Source organism: Somniosus microcephalus, chromosome 8 (assembly GCF_052327205.1).
Source record: "Somniosus microcephalus isolate GS21.2 chromosome 8, FLI_Smic_1.0, whole genome shotgun sequence".
In the NCBI taxonomy this organism is placed as follows: Eukaryota; Metazoa; Chordata; class Chondrichthyes; order Squaliformes; family Somniosidae; genus Somniosus; species Somniosus microcephalus.
The window spans coordinates 23625720-23647091 of record NC_140994.1 but is presented as its reverse complement, the minus strand read 5'-3'; the positions used below and the strand labels follow the sequence as shown (position 1 = coordinate 23647091).

General features: G+C 42.7%; 1 protein-coding gene across 5 annotated transcripts; it reads left to right on the top strand.

Annotated features, from left to right (window-relative positions):
* The first annotated feature begins 116 nt into the window (after nt 1–116).
* On the top strand, nt 117–21024 carry bbip1 (BBSome interacting protein 1). 5 transcript variants are annotated; one of them, XM_085994360.1, is made up of 3 exons: nt 117–256; nt 16744–16831; nt 20256–21024. In XM_085994360.1, exons 2-3 carry the CDS (start codon nt 16786–16788, stop codon nt 20408–20410), a joined length of 201 nt encoding a protein of 66 aa, XP_085850486.1. In that variant the 5' UTR covers nt 117–256; nt 16744–16785; the 3' UTR covers nt 20411–21024. The 5 variants fall into 5 exon arrangements, with proteins under 5 accessions (XP_085850486.1, XP_085850483.1, XP_085850485.1 ...); XM_085994357.1 differs by lacking the exon at nt 117–256 and adding an exon at nt 14753–14855; XM_085994359.1 differs by lacking the exon at nt 117–256 and adding an exon at nt 14791–14889.
* Nucleotides 21025–21372: the final 348 nt, after the last annotated feature.

Here is a 21372-nt window from a genome sequence, read left to right as displayed (position 1 = left end):
CTAATTTGGCTGTCCATTCGATGGCCTCCTGAGATGCCGAGTGGAGAAATGAGCTGCCTCCCGCAACAGACCTCAGTGGGCAGGTTGATGTGATGTATTCCATGGTCTGGGACTCATGGCTACAGTTACATTTCTGGTCGTCCCTCATCTTCCACTTGTGGAGCAAGTGACCACATCATCCACGCCCTGTGCGGAATTGGTTGAGCGCTGTCCACTGTCTTCGAGGGAGGTCTAAGCCAGGGACCTCTGCTGTTGGGTCAGTAATGAAATGTTGGTTCTTTATGTTGCATGTGTCCCATGATTCCATCCATCTGGATAGTGGGTCGATACCAGCTGCAAGAATATTGGTTACTGTTTCCCAGAATGGCCGGCGCGATTTTAAGCACTTTCGTGGTGGGTTTTTTCAAGTGCGCTGTTGCTCTTTAGACTTCGTGAATGGGAAGGTCGATGTTGCTCATGGTTTTTTCCATCTCACGGAGCACAGTGACGTCGTGGCGAATGACAGGCGGAGCAGTGTGGGACAGCTCCGGGAACCGCTCAGTTTGAGCGTACTTAAGCATCCCTGACACCGTCCTCATAGCTGTACCTCCACGGTCTCTGTGTGGCGGCTGCAGGACCATGAGGCAGAGCAGTATTCTGCACAGAGTAGGTTAGGGCCACTGTTGCGGTGCAAAGTAATTTGTTTCTGGTTTCTGGATATGAAATTTGAGCTAACCAGATTTAAGTGTGACACAGAAATTTGCACGTTTGACAAGCGTGACACCTAAAGTGTGATAGATATATATGTGTGATAAGTACAAAACTATTATTTATGTAGACTAGTGAATACTGTGGTATTCTCACAGTAAGCCAGATGTTACCTGTTTTTTTTAAGACACAAATCTACTATGGTGGAGCTCTATATTATCTGGCCTATCCCGATAACAACAACAACAACTTGTATTTATATAGCGCCTTTAACATAGTAAAACTTCCCAAGGCGCTGCACAGGAGTATTTTAAGACAAAAAGTTTGACACCGATCCACATAAGGATAAATTAGGACAGGTGACCAAAAGCTGGGTCAGAGAGGTAGGTTTTAAGGAACAACTTAAAGGAGGAAAGAGAGGTAGCGAGGCGGACAGGGTTTAGGCAGGGAATTCCAGAGCTTAGGGCCTAGGCAACAGAAGGCACGACCACCAAAGGGTGAGCGATTATAATCAGGGATGCTCAAGAGGGCAGAATTAGAGGAGCGCAGATACCTCGGGGGGGTTGTGGGGCTGAAGGAGATTACAGAGATAGGAAGGGGGGCGAGGCCATGGAGGGATTGGAAAACAAGGATGAGAATTTTGAAATCGAGGCGCTGCTTAACCAGAAGCCAATGTAGGTCAGTAAGCACAGGGGTGATGGGCGAATGGGACTTGGTGCGAGTTAGGACACGGGCAGCTGAGTTTTAGATGACCTCAAGTTTACGTAGGGTGGAATGTGGGAGGCCAGCCAGGAGTGCATTGGAATAGTCAAGTCTAGAGATAACAAAGGCATGGATGAGGGTTTCAGCAGCGGATAAGCTGAGGCAAGGGTGGAGACGGGCGATGGTACAGAGGTGGAAGTAGGCGGTCTTTGTTATGCTGTGGATATGTGGTCGGAAGCTCATTTCAGGGTCAAATATGACACCAAGGTTGCAAACAGTGTGGTTCAGCCTCAGACAGATGTTAGGGAGAGGGATGGAGCCAGTGGCTAGGGAACGGAGTTTGTGGCGGGGACCGAAAACAATGGCTTCAGTCTTCCCAATATAAGGTCACAACGTTTGATTATTGAGCATAAGTTTTGCAGGCCAAGTTTAATTGCTGTTGTTGAATGAAGCTTGCAAATTGTCAGTTGCTTCTAAATTTCCTTCTGCAAACTTCTCTCACTAATAGCAAATAAACGGCAATTGAGAAAAGTCTCTCCGCTGATCTGTGATTTTGTAATACTTTTGATGCTCTCAAAACTTCTCTCATAATAAATATTTTCTAATTGCAAAAAAAGAGCCTGCTTCCCATTATCTCATAAACTGCACCACAGGAAGACTTGTGCACTAAAGCCAGATTTTCTTTTAAAAATGGAAATTTTCTCGAGCACTGTAATCCTAGTGACAGCTGCCATGGAACTGAAGACTGTATAGTGTTTACACTCTAGACTTCGTTCTGCACACTCAGAATGTCTTCTTAAGTCAGAAAGAGGAAGCTGCTTCGGATTTGCTTTGTCCCTTGCTCACTTTCCACGGTAAATCTCCGGTTTCCAGAGTGATAGAAGGACGCTGGTAATGTTGGCAAATGAACACGTAAAGCATCCATATGACATTTCTCTGTCTGTTTTACGAACATAAGCATTAACCGTTTTATTTTTAATGGATTAACAACAGCTTGCATTTATAGAGTGCCTTTAATGTAGAAAAACGTTCCGAGACGCTTCACAGAAGCGCTGTCAGAAAAAAACCGATGCCAAGACAAAGCAGGACATATTGGGAGGGGTGACCAAAGAGTTAGGTTTTAAGGAGGGTCTTAAAGGAGAAGAGGGAGGTGCAAGGGCGGAGCGGTTTAGGGAAGCAAATCCAAAGCATGGGGCCTACACAGCTGAATGTATGCTTCCAATGGTGGGCGAATGGAACGGGGATTGACAAGAAGCCAAATCTGAAGGAGAGTTGTAGGGCTCGAGGAGGTTATAGGAATACAGAGGGGCGAGACCATGGAAGGATTTAAACACAAGTGGAAACATCTTCTCTACGTCTACACTATCAAACCCTTTCATAATCTTAAAGACCTCCATCAGGTCACCCACAGCCTTCTCTTTTCTAGAGAAAAGAGCCCCAGCCTGTTCAATCTTGCCTCATAGATTTAACTTCTCAGTTCAGGTATCATTCTTCTAAATCTTTTTTGACCTTCTTCAGTACCTCTATGTCCTAACAGGCTGAATACCAAAAGTGCAGTTATTTATTGCAAATGCACACTCCTCAAGTAATAGATAGCTTAAACTTTTGCCAAAATGTGTTTTTTTTTCCAATTTTCTTATTCCACATACGTATTATGTACAAAATGTTGTACTGATGTGAAATCAGGGTTGCACAGAAATAAGGAAAGAACAGTGAGTGCAATTTATTTAGACCAGTTCTCCATGCTGTTCTGACCAGTCTTATCTGCTAGCATGAGTAAATATGTCATCAGTAAAACAATGCCCTAGTGAATTAAATTTCAAACACAGCATGGAGATAAGAGAAATATTAATGACCATACAATCCTGCAGTTGTTGCTAGACAAAAGTACCCCATGCTGATGTTTTCTACAAGATAACTGAAGACGGGTGAAATTCTTGGTGTCTTTCACAATCCTTGGTCTAAGCTTTTCCTTTTTTTTATGCTTGGCAAGATCTCGTGGGATTGACTTGCCCAGGCACGTACATAGGAGGTAGGAATATTCACTGCTAAGTGCGAAGAGACATCTGTTGTAGGGAATATAAAGAAAGCTGGTGATGGCAGTTTGTAAATGCTCCACAATAAAAAATATAAAGTCTGCATAAAAAATAGAATATTGAACATTTATTTGGAGAATGCATGTATTTCAGCAAGTAATTTTGACCACTTATGCTTCCATTATCAGTTCTGACATCGAGCTCTCACAGTGGGTCAATGGGAAAATGCATTGTATGCATTAGTACTGAACCATACAGACCAGAAAGATACCTTGGTCTCATACATGCCAACCTAGGCAACTAGCAAAAGGTGATCAACAGCTTAAAAAAAAAGCTGGCAGTGCTCCAGAGAAACAGACAACTCAAGACCAACCCTGACTGTAAACCTATGACATGTGAGAACACGTAGTTACTTGGGCTTTGTAAATTAAGCTGTAGGCGGAACATTCCTGCACTTTTATTGGAGAAAAACAACATAAGTGCGCAAAAGCCTGAAGGAGGAAATCCAAATGTTGAATGCACATAATTGATGGCACATTTCTAGTGGGATCTGGGGACATTCCCAAAAATGTTGATACTTTTTAATGTTAAAAATGATGTATTCTCACTAACTTTAAGCATTTTCATTCTTCACACTGATTGATTTTTAATCTTAACAAGAAACAAAGTGACATTTGGATTTTCAGCAGACCAACCAGACCATCATTTCCCCAAAGAGTGCCTCAGGAGTCCTGTTCCCATCCAACGCTCCCCTCCTCCCTAGCCCAGTTCACAGAGACACATTCTCATCCAACTCGCCAACCTTTCACAGAGACACATTGTCCCCTCCCAACCCTCCCATTTCAGACTGACATGCTTCTCCCTCAATTCAACCTACTCTTCTTCCATTCCAACTAACTTTAATGTTGGATGCTTCCTTGGCAGCACTCTAATCACAGCATGATGGCACTGCATGAAAGGAGGCATGGCAGCTTGGTGAAACGCCATTGTGCTCTGATGGATTGCATGCCACCAGCCATATTTGCACTTCTTGACACCTCAACCTGGCAATGACTGTGGCGATCTGCCTTCACAGATTCAGGCCAGCAAAAGGGCAGACGCACTTCGGTGATGTAAATGAGCTAACCTTGGAAACTGGGTGCAAACAACAGCACATTTCCATTTGCAGCCCGGTAAACACCCGCCACTAACCATTTAGATCTAAACTACACCGATAGCGGAAAATCTAGTTTGACTGTCTAGATTCAGACATAAACAAAAGTCATGCTAGCAAGGGACCGGAGTGGCGCTGTACTTGTGTCAATTTATGCCTCCAGGCGAAGAGAGAAGCATATTGTAAACGAAGGAGCAAAACAAAATCAAGGAACGAGACATGTATTAGTGCAAACAATGTCCTGCACTCAGTAGATGACTCCCAGATAAACCCAATATTAAAAACAGTTAATTCTATTCCTGCTTTAATTAAAGTAATTAAATGTTAGCATCATTCCAGCCACTGAATTGATTAGTTTCAACTACTTTTTCATAGTAAACTTTGTTGTATTTGTTTACTTTTAGATGCAATCATGTGTAATCACAGAACAAAATGTACTATTTTAGCCCTTGCAACACACTACAGACAATATCCTTGTAACAAGCTCGAGGAACAGCACCTCATCTTCCGATTAGGCATTTTACAGCCTTCCGGACTCAATATCGAGTTCAACAATTTCAGATCATAACCTCGGCCCCTATTATATATTTTTTATCCACACCTTTAGTTTGTGCCTTTTCCTTTTTTCTCTCTCCCACATGGCAGCTGTCTCTCACTCTGCCAGCGCATTTCACACTTCATCTAGAGCCATCCTTTGTCTCTTTACCTGTCCTATTACCATCTCGTCTCATCTTGAATATCTCTTAATGTCTCTTCACCTCTCAGACCTTCCCTTTTGTTCTTTCATCCCCTCCCCCATTTCCCAGCCCCCAAACTGGCCTTTTAATCTGTTTCATTTCCTGCTTTTTTCTCAGTTCCGAAGAAGGGTTTCGACCTGAAACGTTAACTCTGTTTCTCTCTCCACGGATGTTGCCTGGCCTGCTGAGTTTTTCCAGCATTTTCTGTTGTTATATCCTTGTAACAAGTACTCTCCTTCCTGGATTATGTGCATTTCTTGATTACTGATAACCAGATCTTGTAGTGAACCACAGCTCTTTATCCCACTATTTGTTAATTAGCTCTCCCTCCACTACCCCATTTTGGCAATTAGTGCCAAAAATAAAAAAATTGAAGAAATATTCTTTTTCATGTCTGTTAATGTCTTGCCATTTTGAATATATGGTGTGCTGGACTCTTGTCCCTCCTTTGAGATGACGTAGAGTGACAAATTGAGTGATCTAGTCTGCATGCCACTATCAGTGGGGCAGGGTGTGAAATGAAGTTGAGTTGCGGGAGGGAAGGACAACATGCCTACAGTCAGCCCAGCTCACCTATCGACACCATGGCAGCCCTGGCAGTGGCACAGTGACTGGCATGAAACTGCTTGAAATTTATATGTTAAAAATAAATGCTTTTTTTGGCTGATAGTAAGTCACAATATCAGCTGCTAGCTGCCAATTATGCCAAAATCATTACGGCTCCTTGAGTAAAAAGTAAAAATGCTGGAAACACTCAGCCGGTCAGGCAGCATCTGTGGAGAGTTAATGTTTCAGGTTGTCAGAACTGGAAAAAGTTAGAGATGTAACAGATTTTAAGGAAGTATAGAGGCAGGGAAAGGGGGGAGGGGAGGAAAGAATAAAAAGGGAAGGTCTGTGATAGGGTGGAAAGCAGGAGCCATTAAATGGCAAAATGTCCAAGGCAAAAGTGGGTGGTAATGGGACAAATAAAGAAAGAAGAGGGGTCTAGAGGAGCTGTAAATGGCAACAGAAGAACCATGCTGTCTGACATGAATCAGTCATTCATGAAAGAAAGACTTATGAAATAATACTGAGCGGCCTACGGGTGGCGCTGTCCAGGGAGAGTATAAGTACTCGGGCACGGGCCCAGCTTGCACAGGACATTCTTAACAGGAACTAGTGAAGAACACAACTAGACCTCCATGTTGTAAAACAGTTGATTAAAGCTTTGTTTAACGCTTAGACCAAGTGCCTAGTAATTTTCTTACATCACTGTCCAGAAAAATGGGAGCAGTGGTTAAGCTCCTTTAATGGTCCTTTAAACTCCATTCCTCATCATTATCAAATGCTGCAACCTAACCTTGAGAGTTTTTTTTATGATTCTTATTTTTTTTTTAAAGGAAGAAAGCCCCTACTACAGCAAATAGTATCAGTGGGCTGAATTTTGCCAGCGCTCAGAGTGCGGTTTTGGAGGCGGGTCCGCTGTCAAAATCACAAAGATTGACAGCGGGTCGGTATCCTGCTGTAAACCCGCCTCCTTGTCAGTTTCCCAAGTGTCAGGTCTGTCATCCCTGAACAGACCCGACACCAAGTGGCGGGTCAGACAATTTAAATAGTTTAAAGCTTATTAAAAGGTAGTTAAGAAGCATTTTCCCATCTACTTATCATTTTACCAAGTTTTCAACGAGGTTCCCAGAGAGTGGCTATCATGTCAGGTAAGTGTGTCGGGTTCTCAATGACTGTGGATTGCTGTGAATAGGTAAAAGCCGCAAAAGTGGTCTAAAACCTACCATTTCACAGCTGTTTCCTTCCCAATCTTAGAAGCTGGAGCATTAATGATTTCGAACCCATTTTTTGAGTTTTATGCACTTTTGAAGTGATTGGAGTAATCTCTCTATCCACTGTCACCTCCTTGGAGCAACCTATCTCAACATTGACAGATTGCTTCTGTCATCTCAACTTCACCTGCCATTTATACCATCAGCATCGGTGCCCTTGAAAAGATCTCACCTTGGTCCTCAGAATCCCAATATGATCAGCCCCAACACCAGCATCACCGGGCACATCAGCAGCATTAACATCCACACCAACCTTCTCCGCAATCAACTGATGCTGCACTGGACACAGGGCATCATCACCCGTGCACATTGCTGCCCGGGACAGCAGCGATGGTCTCACCATGTCCAGATTTGCTTCACTTAACACTGAACACCCTGGCTGCCACATGATGTACCAGGTTGGCATCACTCCACACCAGCACCATAAACCATCCCTACAATGCCCAAGCCATTCCTTTCACACTCATCACCATTGGTGGGGGGGACGTTATGTCTCACCATTTACCGGAACTCACTAAGACACTTTCAAAGGTGCACACAAATCTGTCCAAGAAGGCAAAGTGGTGACAATAAGGATTTCAATACTTGACAACATATTAACAGAAAGTTTACACGAACATTGGCTAAAGCACACAAGTGCCTACCCTTGTGTGTTGTTAGTTGGTATGATTGAACTAAGATGAGGGTGAGTATGAGGGGTTGCTAGTGAGATGGGGAAGTGATAATGTAGATAGAGCGGGGATGGGTGGAGGTGCAATGTCAGTTGGTGTGAGTAAGGATGTGCAGGAGTAGGGTAGGGAAGGCAGAGTGATGGGGATGTGATGAGTGACACAGCAGGATGAGGTTGAGTGTGGCTTTGCAGTAACGTTTCAGGATCTACTGAGATCATTGAAAGGTTTGCGGCACTCCAGCCAGGTCCTCCTGATGACATCCCTGCTTGTGCCCTCCTGTGCAATGTGCAACCAGGCTGCGTTGGTGTCCTGAGGAGGTCTCTTCCGCCCATTGGAAGGGAAGAGAACCTCCCTGTGTGCTGTTACTCCCTCCATAAGCATATGGAGGGAGTCATGGAGAGCCTGGGTGCAGCTGTGCACCTTTGTGTAGTGCTTGTCAGTGTTCGCAGCACCTCAATGCTGCAGAACACTGACAGCACAACTGTCAAATACAATTTGGACATGGCCCCTTTAAGGAAACAGGCTGATGACGTGTCATCAAATGACGTCATCAGACCCGCTTCCTATCAATTGGCCGGGAACCTCGCAGGGCAGGCTTAGGAGGCCCTATTTACGTAAAATCTTGTTGGAGGCCGGGTTCGAGACAGATGCCAGGTCTCCACATGCCACGGACGTCGCCCGCCCCTGACCCACCGAGGTTGGAAAAATCCAGTCCAGTGTGTGGGCCTCAGAAAGAGTTCTGTGAGAGCCATTTATTGGGAATCTTTAGGATTGGAAGGAGCTCAGGAACTCCCCCTGCAGGATTGACAACTTGCTTCACAATGATACTTTTCAGCGTTGTGCTATGAGAGGAAAAGTTTCAACACTGCGAAGGTCGAGTTTCAGTGCACGCACATTTATTCTCCTAAAGTATGCAAACACGATTTTCTCTCAACATTCTTAAAATAAGTGCCACAGAGAAAGAAATGACAAATGGACAAAACCAAACAGCACTTGGTGACCTGCCTATGTATTATTTTAGAACTGAGCAACTTCACTGCAGCTGAGTAAACAAATTAGTTTGTAGGCTGAGATAAACGATGAAAAAGCCATGAAGTTAGCACTGGTCTCCCTCATTTTTATGAGCGGGGTTTCCAACAACTTGCATGTTTATAGTATCTATAACACAATAAAATGTCTCCAGAAAGAACTTGCCTTTATATGTCCTCAAGGCATTCCAAAGCACTTCACGGCCAATGAATAACTTCTGAAGTGCAGCCACAGTTGTGTAGGCAAACAATTTGCACACAGCAAGGTCCCACAGACAGCAATGAAATAACTGACCAGATTCTATAGGGATCAAGGGATATGGGGAGAAAGCAGGGACAGGGTACTGAATTTGGATGATCAGCCATGATCTCATTAAATGGCGGAACAGGCTCGAGGGGTTGAATGGCCTACTCCTGCTCCTATCTTCTATGTTTCTATAATCTGTGTTTTTGGTAGTGTTAGCTGAGGGACAAATATTGACCAGGACACCAGGAAAATTCCCCTGCTCTTATTTGCATATGGCCATGGGATCTTGTACTGTCTACCTCAGTACGCAGACGGGAGCTTGGTTTAATGTCTCATCTGAAAGAAGGCACTTTGGACAATGTAGAACTCCCTCAATACTGCACTGAAATGTTATGCGCTCCTGGCCCGAAGTTGTGCCTGAACCCATGACCACTGAGAGTAGGGCTTAGGTGCCTGAAAGCTCTGTTACCAGATAGACAGTGAGACGTGAGCAGTGAATGAGACAAGGTAGTAATCAGAGATGGTCTTATCAATGACCTTAGAGGTGGCAAGGCAGCATGCGATGCCAAAGTCCAGAGGGTAGCCAATTTATATGCAGCACTAGTTGAAGTACTATAGGAAACCAAAGATGCAAAGGTCGAGGAGTTGGTGTTGAAGCCCAGAAGCCAGCTTGCCCATTGCAAGTGGGCCTTCAATATTCTGCCCAGCTCCCTCAGATTGGAAGATCTGAGAAGTAGCTGCCAGCAACCTGCCTACAAGCAGGTAAATTTCTTATTCTCTAGGGAGAGTAAGGAATACTAACTGGTGGCCATATAAGCTGCTGGAGTTAAATAGTGGTTCAGGTCCCATCAAGCAGAGCCCTGCCCAACTTGCGGTCAAGTGGGGGGGGGGGGGGGAAGTAACGTTGGCCCCACTGCTTCTTCAGTTAAGAAATCAAAGGGTTAATGCCACACAAATGTAATAGCAGAAACATTGCTGTCAACAGAGTCTAGAATCAGACAAACTAGCAACAAGACTATTAAAATAATAGTAATTGTGAAAACCTATGTGGTTGAGCAGGTCCTTCTATTCATGGACTGGAGACAGTGGCTGTGGCTTGTAATATTATGAAAGCTCCACAAAGCACAAAGATAGATCAATTTCTAGTAAGTCTTTAAAAATTTAACTGGATTGACATATTCATACAGGATTGCAAAGCAAGGTTTCTTGCTCCTGTGGGACTGGGCCGGAAGATGCTGGCAGAAATATCGGCAGGTTTAATGGCACATGCCATTATTAGTGTGTAAATCGTCCAGCAATTTGTGGTGAGGAAAAGATACCCTGCGAGTTGCAAAGCGCCACAAATTGCTGTTAGTCTCACGAAAACAGCAGCTCACCCTCAACCTCCCTGTGAATTTCAAGAAATTGCTCCATTTGCGCATCAATTATGAATTAAACTCGTTGCAGAAAGTTAGGATTGGTACTTAACAGTGTAAGGACCCTTTTAATGACGAGATTTATGTTTTTGCAATGCCACTCAACCTCTCCGGACCAGAAAGGGAACAATTGAAATTGTGGGGTCTCATTTCTGCAGTTAATAAATTGTTATGAGAGTTTGTGAGACCACATCTTGAGTATTGTGTGCAGTTTTGGTCACCTTATCTGAGGAAGGATGTTCTTGCCATGGAGGGAGTGCAGCGAAGATTCACCAGACTGATACCTGGGATGGCAGGAATGACGTATGAGGAGAGATTGGGTCGATTGGGCTTGTACTCGCTGGAGTTTAGAAGAATGAGAGGGGATCTCATTGAAACTTATAAAATTCTGACAGGACTGGACAGACTAGGTGCAGGAAGGATGTTTCCGATGGTCGGGGGAGTCCAGAACCAGGGGTCACAGTCTAAGGATAAGGGGTAAGCCATTTAGGACTGAGCTGAGGAGGAATTTCTTCACCCAGAGAGTGGTGAACCTGTGGAATTCTCTACCACAGAAGGCAGTTGAGGCCAATTCATTAAATATATTCAAGAAGGAGTTGGATATATTTCTTAAGGCTAAAGGGATCAAGGGATATGGAGAGAAGGCAGGGACAGGGTACTGAATTTGGATGCTCAGCCATGATCTCATTGAATGGCGGAGCAGGCTCGAGGGGCCGAATGGCCTACTCCTGCTCCTATCTTCTATGTTTCTATGTCTAAAATTTAAAATTTTAATTTTTTCATTTTTTTCTTACTGTCTTTTGTTTTCTCTCTCTTAATCCACTCTTTCTTTCCCTCCCTTTATTTCTCTCTGTATCTAATTTGACTCTAATTCACCCATTCCTTCTCCATCATTCCTCTGATTCTTTCTCAATCCTTAAATCTCATTGGCTAAGGAGATAGACTGCTCATTCTGTCACTCCCCAAGGTCCCAGAAGCCCCGTTGACCTTGCCGCACCGTTAACAGCTCGCACTTCCAGCAATTTGGGATGCAAAGTTTTTTCGGGTTGAAGGGTGAGGGAAAAAGTCTAACTAACGGGGCACACCGTGCGATGCCTTGCTCCAGCAAGTTCTGGGCCACTGAGACAGCCAGTTACTCTGTTTTGATATTTCTCCAATTAAAGGGTATTTGCTTGTTCATCTAATGTATTTGCACCTATCAATAGTGTACATTGCAACAAACCACTGACACTGTAGAAGTAGAGCATTGGTCAAATTGAACCAAATTAATTTGATACACTTGCTCGTTCACACCAGCATTGCACTTTACCTCTTTATGTTGCATACAGAGTTGGCACTGTCACTTAATGATGTACATAATGCAAACATTATTACACTTTACTGAGCTGCACACATACTTTTAGACTAGTAATAGTTAATCTATATTAAGCCTATGAGGATTTGATAGAATTTGTGCACCAAAGATAACAATATTACATTTTTTAAATTTGAAAGTTCATTATTTTTAAAGAAAGTGCAAATTAGTCACATATATATCCAAAATGGTAATAATGATCACATTGCTATTTGACACTTCATATACACATCCATATATTCTTGTATACCCTACTCTGAGAGATAGAACTAGGGGGCATAGTTTCAGAATAAGGGGTCCCCCATTTAAAACTGAGATGAGGAGGAATTTCTTCTCTCAGAGGGTCGTAAATCTGTGGAATTCTCTGCCCCAGGGAGCTGTGGAGGCTGGGTCATTGAATATATTTAAGGTGGAAATAGACACATTTTTGAACAATAAGGGAGTGATGGGTTATGGGGAGCGGGCAGGGAAATGGAGCTGAGCCCAAGATCAGATCAGCCATGATCTCATTAAATGGCGGAGCAGGCTCGAGGAGCCAAATAGCCGACTCCAGCTCCTGTTTCTTATGTTCTTATACCTCATCCACATTTTAGTTATAGTGTGAGTGCTCCATCTACAATCTACAAGAAGATCCAAGGTTTGGCACGATAAACTAATTCTGTATCATAGCTGATTTGTAGCTTTTTCTTTCAAATTCTGTCCATAGATTGATTGACAGACGAGGCTCTTTTATCTTCTCCTCTTCAGATGCTGAACAACCCCCAGTATACGTTCAGAAGTTTCTGAAATTGCCTCCATATACCATGTTAAGAACCTTCCAGAGATGTAAATGTATTTCAGATTATATAATCAATAAGGTAATACTCCTTGGACAGCGCCACCAGCTGGCCGCCCAGTGTTACTTCATGAGTCATGATAAGATTCATGACATCTACCACAAAACTTTTGGGTCTTCCCTTTTCTCTGAAAATAACTAGATTATTGTATTTCTGAAATAAAACAGGAATGGAGTTATCATTTATAATAAAACAAAAACTTGACAGAAATTTGAATTCTTAAAAAATAGTGCAACTCTTAACTTAAAAAAAACCTTTTCACCTCAGTAAAAGCTCAAGTGGTTCCTCAGGTATATTGGTTTATGTTTGGGAAAAAAAAAGCAACCCATCTCCTGCAGCTCACTAAAGGGGTTATTCAATTATTATAGGCAGAACTGTAATGTAAGAAAAGGTCAAAGTTGCCTTTACAATGTTTTAGGACCACAATTCACAGGTGGCTCACCTCAGATTTCCAGGGTTATGGTGTAAATAAATTATTAGCTGCTCTCTGGAACTGCCAAATATTATGTTTTATTTTACTTAAGAGAATGCTGCAAATCAAAAAAAAATCCCACAATTCTATACTTTTCTCCAATATGCTTTGCAATGTTTGACATTTCTAATTTTATTCGCTCTATTAGATCTCCCGGGATTGATGCATCATTCAAAGGAGGGGCAAACATTTGAAATTAATAGATTATATCAGTTTTGCACATAATGTGACAGAATGTGCGCATATTTCTAACGTTAGACACATAACAAAATATGGAATCAGAAAAGGTCGCTTGGCCCTCTTCTTTCACAAGCCAGGTGCAAATAGTTTGCCACACCACGCCTACTTAATCTCTCGGGGGAATGGAAATGTTCTCTTCAAATCCTTCCCAAAAGTTGTATGGAAACCTCCAATACTGAGAACTGAGTAAAACTTACAGTCGATAACATACATTTTAATAGTAATTTCCAAAAGGTTTACTGAGGCCACTGATGTAAAAAGACTACTGAGCACTTGGTTTGAGTATAAAACAAGGCTTTAATGAACTGTTTCACAACCATGAGATTTCTAGTTACATCACTAGTTCCTGGTTACAGAAACGTCCTGAACAAGCTGGGCCCACGCCCGAGTATTTATACTCCTTGGACGGCGCCACCAACTGGCCACCCAGTGTTACATCATGAGTCATGATAAGATTCATGACATCTACCACAAAACTTTTGGGTCTTCCCTTTTCTCTCAAAATAACTAGATTATTGTATTTCTGAAATAAAACAGGAATGGAGTTATCATTTATAATAAAACAAAAAATTGACAGAAATTTGAATTCTTAAAAAATAGTGCAACTCTTAACTTAAAAAAAACTTTTCACCTCAGTTAAAGCTCAAGTGGTTCCTCAGGTATATTGGTTTATGTAAGAAGTCACACAACACCAGGTTATAGTCCGCCGGGCTCACCCCAGCTAGTTGGTTTATGTAAGAAGTCACACAACACCAGGTTATAGTCCAACAGCTTTATTTGAAATCACAAGCTTTCGGAGCGCTGCTCCTTCATCAGGTGAAGTGAAGAGTTGCATATAAGTCAGAGAATACTGCCAGCAGCGCTCCGAAAGTTTGTGATTTCAAATAAAGCTGTTGGACTATAACCTGGTGTTGTGTGACTTCTTACATTTGTCCACCCCAGTCCAACACCGGCATCTCCACATATTGGTTTATGTTTGGAAAAAAAAAGCAACTAATTTCTTCCCAAATCTCATCATTTTTTAAGAATTTGTCTCATGATTTATGAAACGGTAGGGTTGGCATTACTGCATCTGGGATAACAGTAAACGATGGGAATGCACAGCTTTTGAAAGCGTGTAAACGCTAATAACTTTTCCTTTTCAAACGCTGATTTTTGATAACACTCCTGTGAAGCGCCTTGGGACGTTTTATGACGTATATAAATATATAAGAGTTGTTGTTGTTGTTGTTGTACTGCTGTGCATCTTTGGCAACTTTTGACCGATTCTGCGATTGCGCAGTAGCCAGGGGGGGAAGCGGTGAGGCAGGTGCCTGTACGATGACGTAATGGTTGACGTGCGCGTGACGTCCGGGTGGGTTGAAAGCCTGCGCGGTGAGATCATGCGTTACGCAGCCGAGTGCGTGCGTGCATTTGGATGGACGGAGGTTGAAGGCCGACGCCAGGGTGGCCGTTTGGGGGTTTGTGTGTGCGCCCTCCTGGGTCTCGCTGACAGTGAGAGACCTGTTTACTGGGGCAAAGCCTGCCCGGGTTTGAGCCCCTAGATTTTCCGCGGTGCTGAGACCGGGACCGGAGCCCGTCGAGCCGCTCCGGGTTTAAACCTGCCATTGGCTCGGCAGGCCGCGCTGCTGGAAAGCTGTTGCCATGGAAATCGGTTCCTGCCCTCCCGGCTGCAGCAGAGAGTTGTTGGGGTGGGATTGCATGTCCATTGACCTGGCTTTACTGGACTCACAGTAGCTTTGTTTTCCAGAAAATGCCAAGTTTAATCGCATAGCCAGCCTCAGAATTAGTCCTGATGAAGGGTTTCGACCCGAAACGTTGACTCTATTTCTCTCTCCACGGATGTTGCTTGGCCTGCTGAGTTTTTCCAGCATTTTCTATTGTTATTTCAGATTTAACTAACTGTTTTCCAGTGCGGTGCTGAGGGAACGCCGCACTGTCGGAGGCGCTGTCTTTCGGATGAGACGTTAAACCGAGGCCCCCGCCCCCGTCTCAGGTGGATGTAGAAGATCCCATGGCTCCATGGCAAGAGCAGGGGAGTTGTCCCCACTGGCCTGGCCAATATTGATTCCCTCAATCAACATTACTGAAAAAACATTATCTGGTCTTCCTGTCTTCTCGCTGTTCCCTTTCGGGAACGATGTGAAGTAGTGGAAGGATTTGCAGTCTGATTAACAGTCTGACTGGCTGCGTTAACGCTCCTTCCATGGCCGTAACCTTCTTTATACCAGCCGATAGGGTGGTTAGTTCTATACAGCGCGGGAGGGTTTTATGGGCTCCCACAACCTATACGACAAGTTTTTGCGTTTCCTACATTACAACAGTGATTACACTTCAAAAGTACTTCATTGGCTGTAAAGCACTTTGGGATGTCCTGAGGTGGTGAAAGATGCTATATAAATGAAAGTCTTTTACTTAAATATACCAAGTGCCCTACTGGCACCATCTCCTTTTCTGACTCTGATTTCCCCCCAACTCCACGCTTTCAGTCACAATTTTCAAGAAAGACGCATTTATATCGCGCCTTTCAACCTCAGAATGCTTCAAAGCACTTTCACAGCCAATGAGGTACTTTTTAAAAATCTGTGCAGTCACTGGTAATGTAGGAAATGTGGCAATCAATTTGCACACATAGTCCACAAGCAGCAATGTGATAATGACCAGATAATCTGTTTTAGTGATGTTGGTTGAAGGATAAATATTGACAACACTGGGGAGAACTCCCCTGCTTTTCAAAATAGTGCCATTTGATCTTTTACGTCCACCTGAGAGGGCAGACAGGACCTCGGTTCAACAGCTCATTCAAAAGACTGCACCTCCGACAGCACTCGGTTCACCCCCCTCTTGGCCCCATGCTACATATCTTTCAAAAGTGTCCTCAAACCCCACTTTTTTGACCAAGCTTTTGGTCACCTCCTCTACACTTCTGGGTAATTGTTTTGACTTTTGGTATGTTAGTAACATTGCAATATTAGTGACTCCACTGGTTACAACAGCATTTTAAAATTTGTAATGAAATTTTAAAGCATTACCAAAATAGTTGTTTTTGCAGGTTAAGTGCAATAAATGAATTACAGCAGAGCATGTCAATAACTTGCATTTATATAACGCCTTTAACATAGTAAAAAGTCCCAAGTGCCTAACCACTTAGTGAATTTCCCCATACTAAGGAATCGGTTCAACATAAATTTAGTTATGCATTTATCACAATTCAGCTGAAGCTGCAAGAGTTAAATGTGGACAAGAAGACAGCCATGTTTCATTTTTCCATTTAAAAAAAGTGAAATCTTAAATGTTGACAGTTTATTTCAAGTCCACAATGATAGCAATTATTTGTTTTATTTTCAGGATATTAAACGCATTGTAGATACAATTTGAAAGTGGTTAAAAATGCCAGAAGTAAAGTCCATGTTTCGAGAAGTCCTTCCTAAACAAGGTGTGTCTTTGTTTAACTCATTTACTGTGTGCTGCTGTTCTGAATTGATGCCATTTGCTATAATCTGAATATATTCTGCAATGTTGACAACTTCTGTCATCTTCCTATGGTCAAGAACTGCAGGGCAAATCTTTCTTAGTGAATCAGATGAGCCTATTTTAATACAAAAGCAAAATACTGTGGATGCTGGAAATCTGAAATACAAACTGAAAATGCTGGAAACACTCAGCAGGTCAGGCAGCATCTGTGGAGAGAGAAACAGAGTTAACGTTTCAGGTCAATGACCTTTCATCAGAACTGACCTGAAATGTTAACTCTGTTTCTTTCTTCACAGATGCTGCCTGAATTGCTGAGTGTTTCCAGCATTTTCGATTTTAAAACAGACTTTAATTGAGAATATCTTTCTGTGGCATCAGATGAGCTATTTGTTTATTCAGATACACAAGGCTGATAACATTGCCTGGTCAGACTTGGGATCATAGAATATAAATAGTGAATCCAGGCCTAGAAAACCAAAACATGTTCACCCAGGACTAGGTGGTTACCTGGCCCCGGAGTCAGAAATAATGACGTTTCTGGCAGTTTGCATTAACTTTACTGAAAGCGTTGCATGCGAGACAGCAACTCCCCAATGGATTTTCATAAACCCTCTTGGATGGTGCCCAGAAACAAGCATTTTTCAAAAAGGCAGGACCTCTAACAAATGTGATTTTATTATTTGTATTGCTGTAACATTTTTCTAGTACTTGTAAAGATTATATGATGCTCTATTCCTAATATTTACATTTATTTCGGTGATGCGCTGGGTGGCACAGTGAATTAGCACACTGTCCTTTCAGTGGTGGTATAAAAATCTCCTGTTTGTCTGCTGGCTCCAAAGGTCCTGTGCAAAATGAGTTTGAGCAGTGCTGACCCAGTTCTTATTCAGCGCAGAACTGCAGCGTAAACTCGCCATAACTCAACACTAAATTGTCAGTCAGAGGATATAATAGCTGTGCAGGAAGGGGAAAAATTCACACTGGTAGCGGATGTTCCGAGGTAGAGGTTAGAGGGCCAAATAAAGGGAGCTGTACCTGACCTGGGATTAGGAGGTTCAAATACAAAAATGTTCTATCCTGGCCTTGATGAACAAATAAGTGAAGTACTTTACATTGTAATATTATTCAGTGTATGTTTCTTGCATATCTGGTTCTGCCCATTATCAACTTTGTTAACCTGAACTAAATTATATTACTCTATTGTAGTTTGCAACTTCTTGTGTAATAACTCAGATAGTTTTGCTTGTTGAAAACGCCACTGTTCTCATCATAGGGGAAGGAAGAGAGACACACATCTCATGGTGGAATAGAGATACAGTATAAAACAGTCGCTGATTGCAGATCTCATTATTTACTGTGAATTAGTGTAGCACTTTACATTTCCAACTTCTCTCAATATAGGTCTAAGATCAGCTTCTGACGTAGATGTGGTATCGAGCCTATTGTGTTAGTTTGTACAAAACACAACTACCAGAGAATTGCAGTCATACTGCAAATGATGGGCTGAAGCTTGAATTGACTTGGTTCTAAAATCCTGTGCTCCTTTGCTTTTACTGAGTATTTTTAAAAAGAGGTGATGATTTATATCATAAGTTTGTTCAGAAAACTTTCTATTTTTGCATCTCAAACTAATTGGAAGTTGCAATATAAACTGAAATTTAAGAAAATACAAAGCACAAGAGACAAATGGCAAGAAGAACTGGCACGAGGGGTTTAGCAACACATATTGTGGGTCGTAGCTTTAAGATCTGCAGATATTAGGAGATTTGCATATTCTACAAATAGGGTGGTAAGCATTTGTGATTCCAATTTAGAAACTACTGTGGCTTCTGTAATGATTTGTATTGGCAGGTGTTCTAGAGATCAATAAAATGTGTGTACTTATAGTCATTGGTCTCTATTATTACAGGCTGGTTAATCAGATGCATGGCGCACTTATAGAGTGGATGTCAAATTAATCATCAAACATAAAATTAAAATGTTAGTTCTGGAACAATCTGTTTTTCTCATAATGCTCCTAAAAGGCTGCACATACCACTAGAATGAATGGCGATTAGAACATGAAATGCTCTTTTAAAACAAGCAACACTGTAAATGTACAGAACACGATTAGAATGCTTTCTGGCCACTTAAAGTGTGCACAATTTGGATTTGTTAACCAACCTAAGTAGCATTTATAATAATTCAGTTATTTTGCCCTGGTAGTTTAGAAGGCGCATGCACAACCTGGTGTGCACACAGACAAGGGCAGACCCTGATTTGTGCTGAGTTAGTTGAATCGCAGCCAGGTCAGAAGTAGGGGTGCTACACTGTCCTGGGCTAGGGAAGACAAATCAGCCAGGAGTCATGCTGCTCATCCCTATCCAACAACGAGCATTGATACTCCGAATGTGTGAAATATTTTCAAAAAAAAGAGTGGGGGGAAGATGGGAAAAAAAATTCCCACGTATTTTTTTTATTCATTCATGGGATGTGGGCGTCGCTGGCAAGGCCAGCATTCATTGCCCATCCCTAATTGCCCACGAGAAGGTGGTGGTGAACCGCTGCAGTGCGTGTGGTGAAGGTACTCCCACAGTGCTGTTAGGGAGTTCCAAGATTTTGACCCAGCGACGATGAAGGAACGCCGATATATTTCCAAGTCAGGATGGTGTGTGACTTGGAGGGAAACTTGGAGATGGTGGTGTTCCCATGCGCCTGTTGCCCTTGTCCTTCTAGGTGGAAGAGGTCGCGGGTTTGGGAGGTGCTGCCGAAGAATCCTTGGCGAGTTGCTGCAATGCATCTTGTAGATGGTACACACTGTAGCCACGGTACGCCGGTGGTGGAGGGAGTGAATGTTTAAAGTGGTGGTCGGGGTGCCAATCAAGCGGGTTGCTTTGTCCTGGATGGTGTCGAGCTTCTTGAGTGTTGTTGGAGCTGCACTCATCCAGGCAAGTGGAGAATATTCCATCACACTTCTGACTTGTGCCTTGTAGATGGTGGAAAGGCTTCGGGGAGTCAGGAGGTGAGACACTCGCCGCAGAATACCCAGCCTCTGACCTGCTTTTGTTGCCACAGTATTTATGTAGGAGGTCCAGTTAAGTTTCTGGTCAATGGTGACCCCCAGGATGATGATGGTGGGGGATTCAGCAAAGGTAATGCTGTTGAATGTCAAGGGGCGGCGGTTAGACTCTCGCTTGTTAGAGATAGGCATTGCCTGGCACGAATGTTACCTGTCACTTATCAGCCCAAGCCTGAACGTCGTCCAGGTCTTGTTGCATGCGGGCATAGACTGCTTCATTATCTGAGGAGTTGTGAATGGCGCTGAACACTCTGCAGTCATCAGCGAACATCCCCATTATACAGTAAATAACGCAGATTTTTAAAAATCCTTTATTCATTCACACTAGGTCAACTCTCCTTTGAGGATGTTCCCACTATGGTGCTATGCAAACCAAAGCTACTGCCACTTAAATCGGTAACACTGGAGAAGATGGAGAAAATGCAGAGGGAAGCACAGGAGACCATACGGCAACAGGACCTGGCACAAAGAGAACAGCACTAAGAATTTTCCCCAATCCCACTGGATTGATTGTATCCATAAAACGCCTGTCACAATTACATTCCAAGTAAAGTTGTAATGATATTGTACCCTCATTTATATTTAAATCAACTATATTAGTTTTGTGAATTGCACATTGACATGTTGTAATGGTTGCTTTAATTTTGGTTTTAGGTTCAATTGTATTTTTTTTCTAAAATGGAAAGTTCTTTATTTGACTACTTTGTCATTTACACTCAATTTTAAAGAAAAGTTCTACTGCAAACTCATGTGCTTTCACTTATACAATGTACATAAGAGTAGCAGATTGATGAGCTGTGCAAGTAGACTGCTGTACATCACACATGGCCCAAGTCAAATAATCAATGCTATGTGGGGGAAAAATTGCACCTAAGCTACATAGCTCAAGTCCCACTATCACCGTGTAATTGGGCATAGCTGTTCCTCCAAGTGCAGTCCTATAGTGTAGGTCTAATGTTGACGTACAGGATGCAGAACCTGTTATGTAATAGTTATTCAGGCAACAGTAGAAGTGAGACAAGTATTATGAAGTTTGCTTGAAGTAAAATTGTATGCTTATATTGTATTCTGCAGATCAAATTAAAAGTTACAAGTCATTTGTTGTGCTGTCATATGCTATCTTCAGCTCAAAGAATGAGACAAGATGATTTAATTTCTACAACTTCCACTGGTAGTGGTCCAAATGGTATAGCTGATGTTGCTTCTCAGTTTTTAGTACTCTCAGCTGAGTCAGTAGATTGTGGATTCAAGCTTCACTTCAGGACTGCAGCACATAATCTAGCCTGAAGTTTTAATTCAGCATTGAAAGGAGTGCTGCATTGGCAGAGGTGCTGCTGTGTGGATGAGATCTTACACCAAGGTCCTGTCCCCTCTGCCTGTTGTGATGGTTCAAGTGGACATTGACTAGTCAGTGCACTATTCAAAGAAACTAAAGAGTCCTCTTA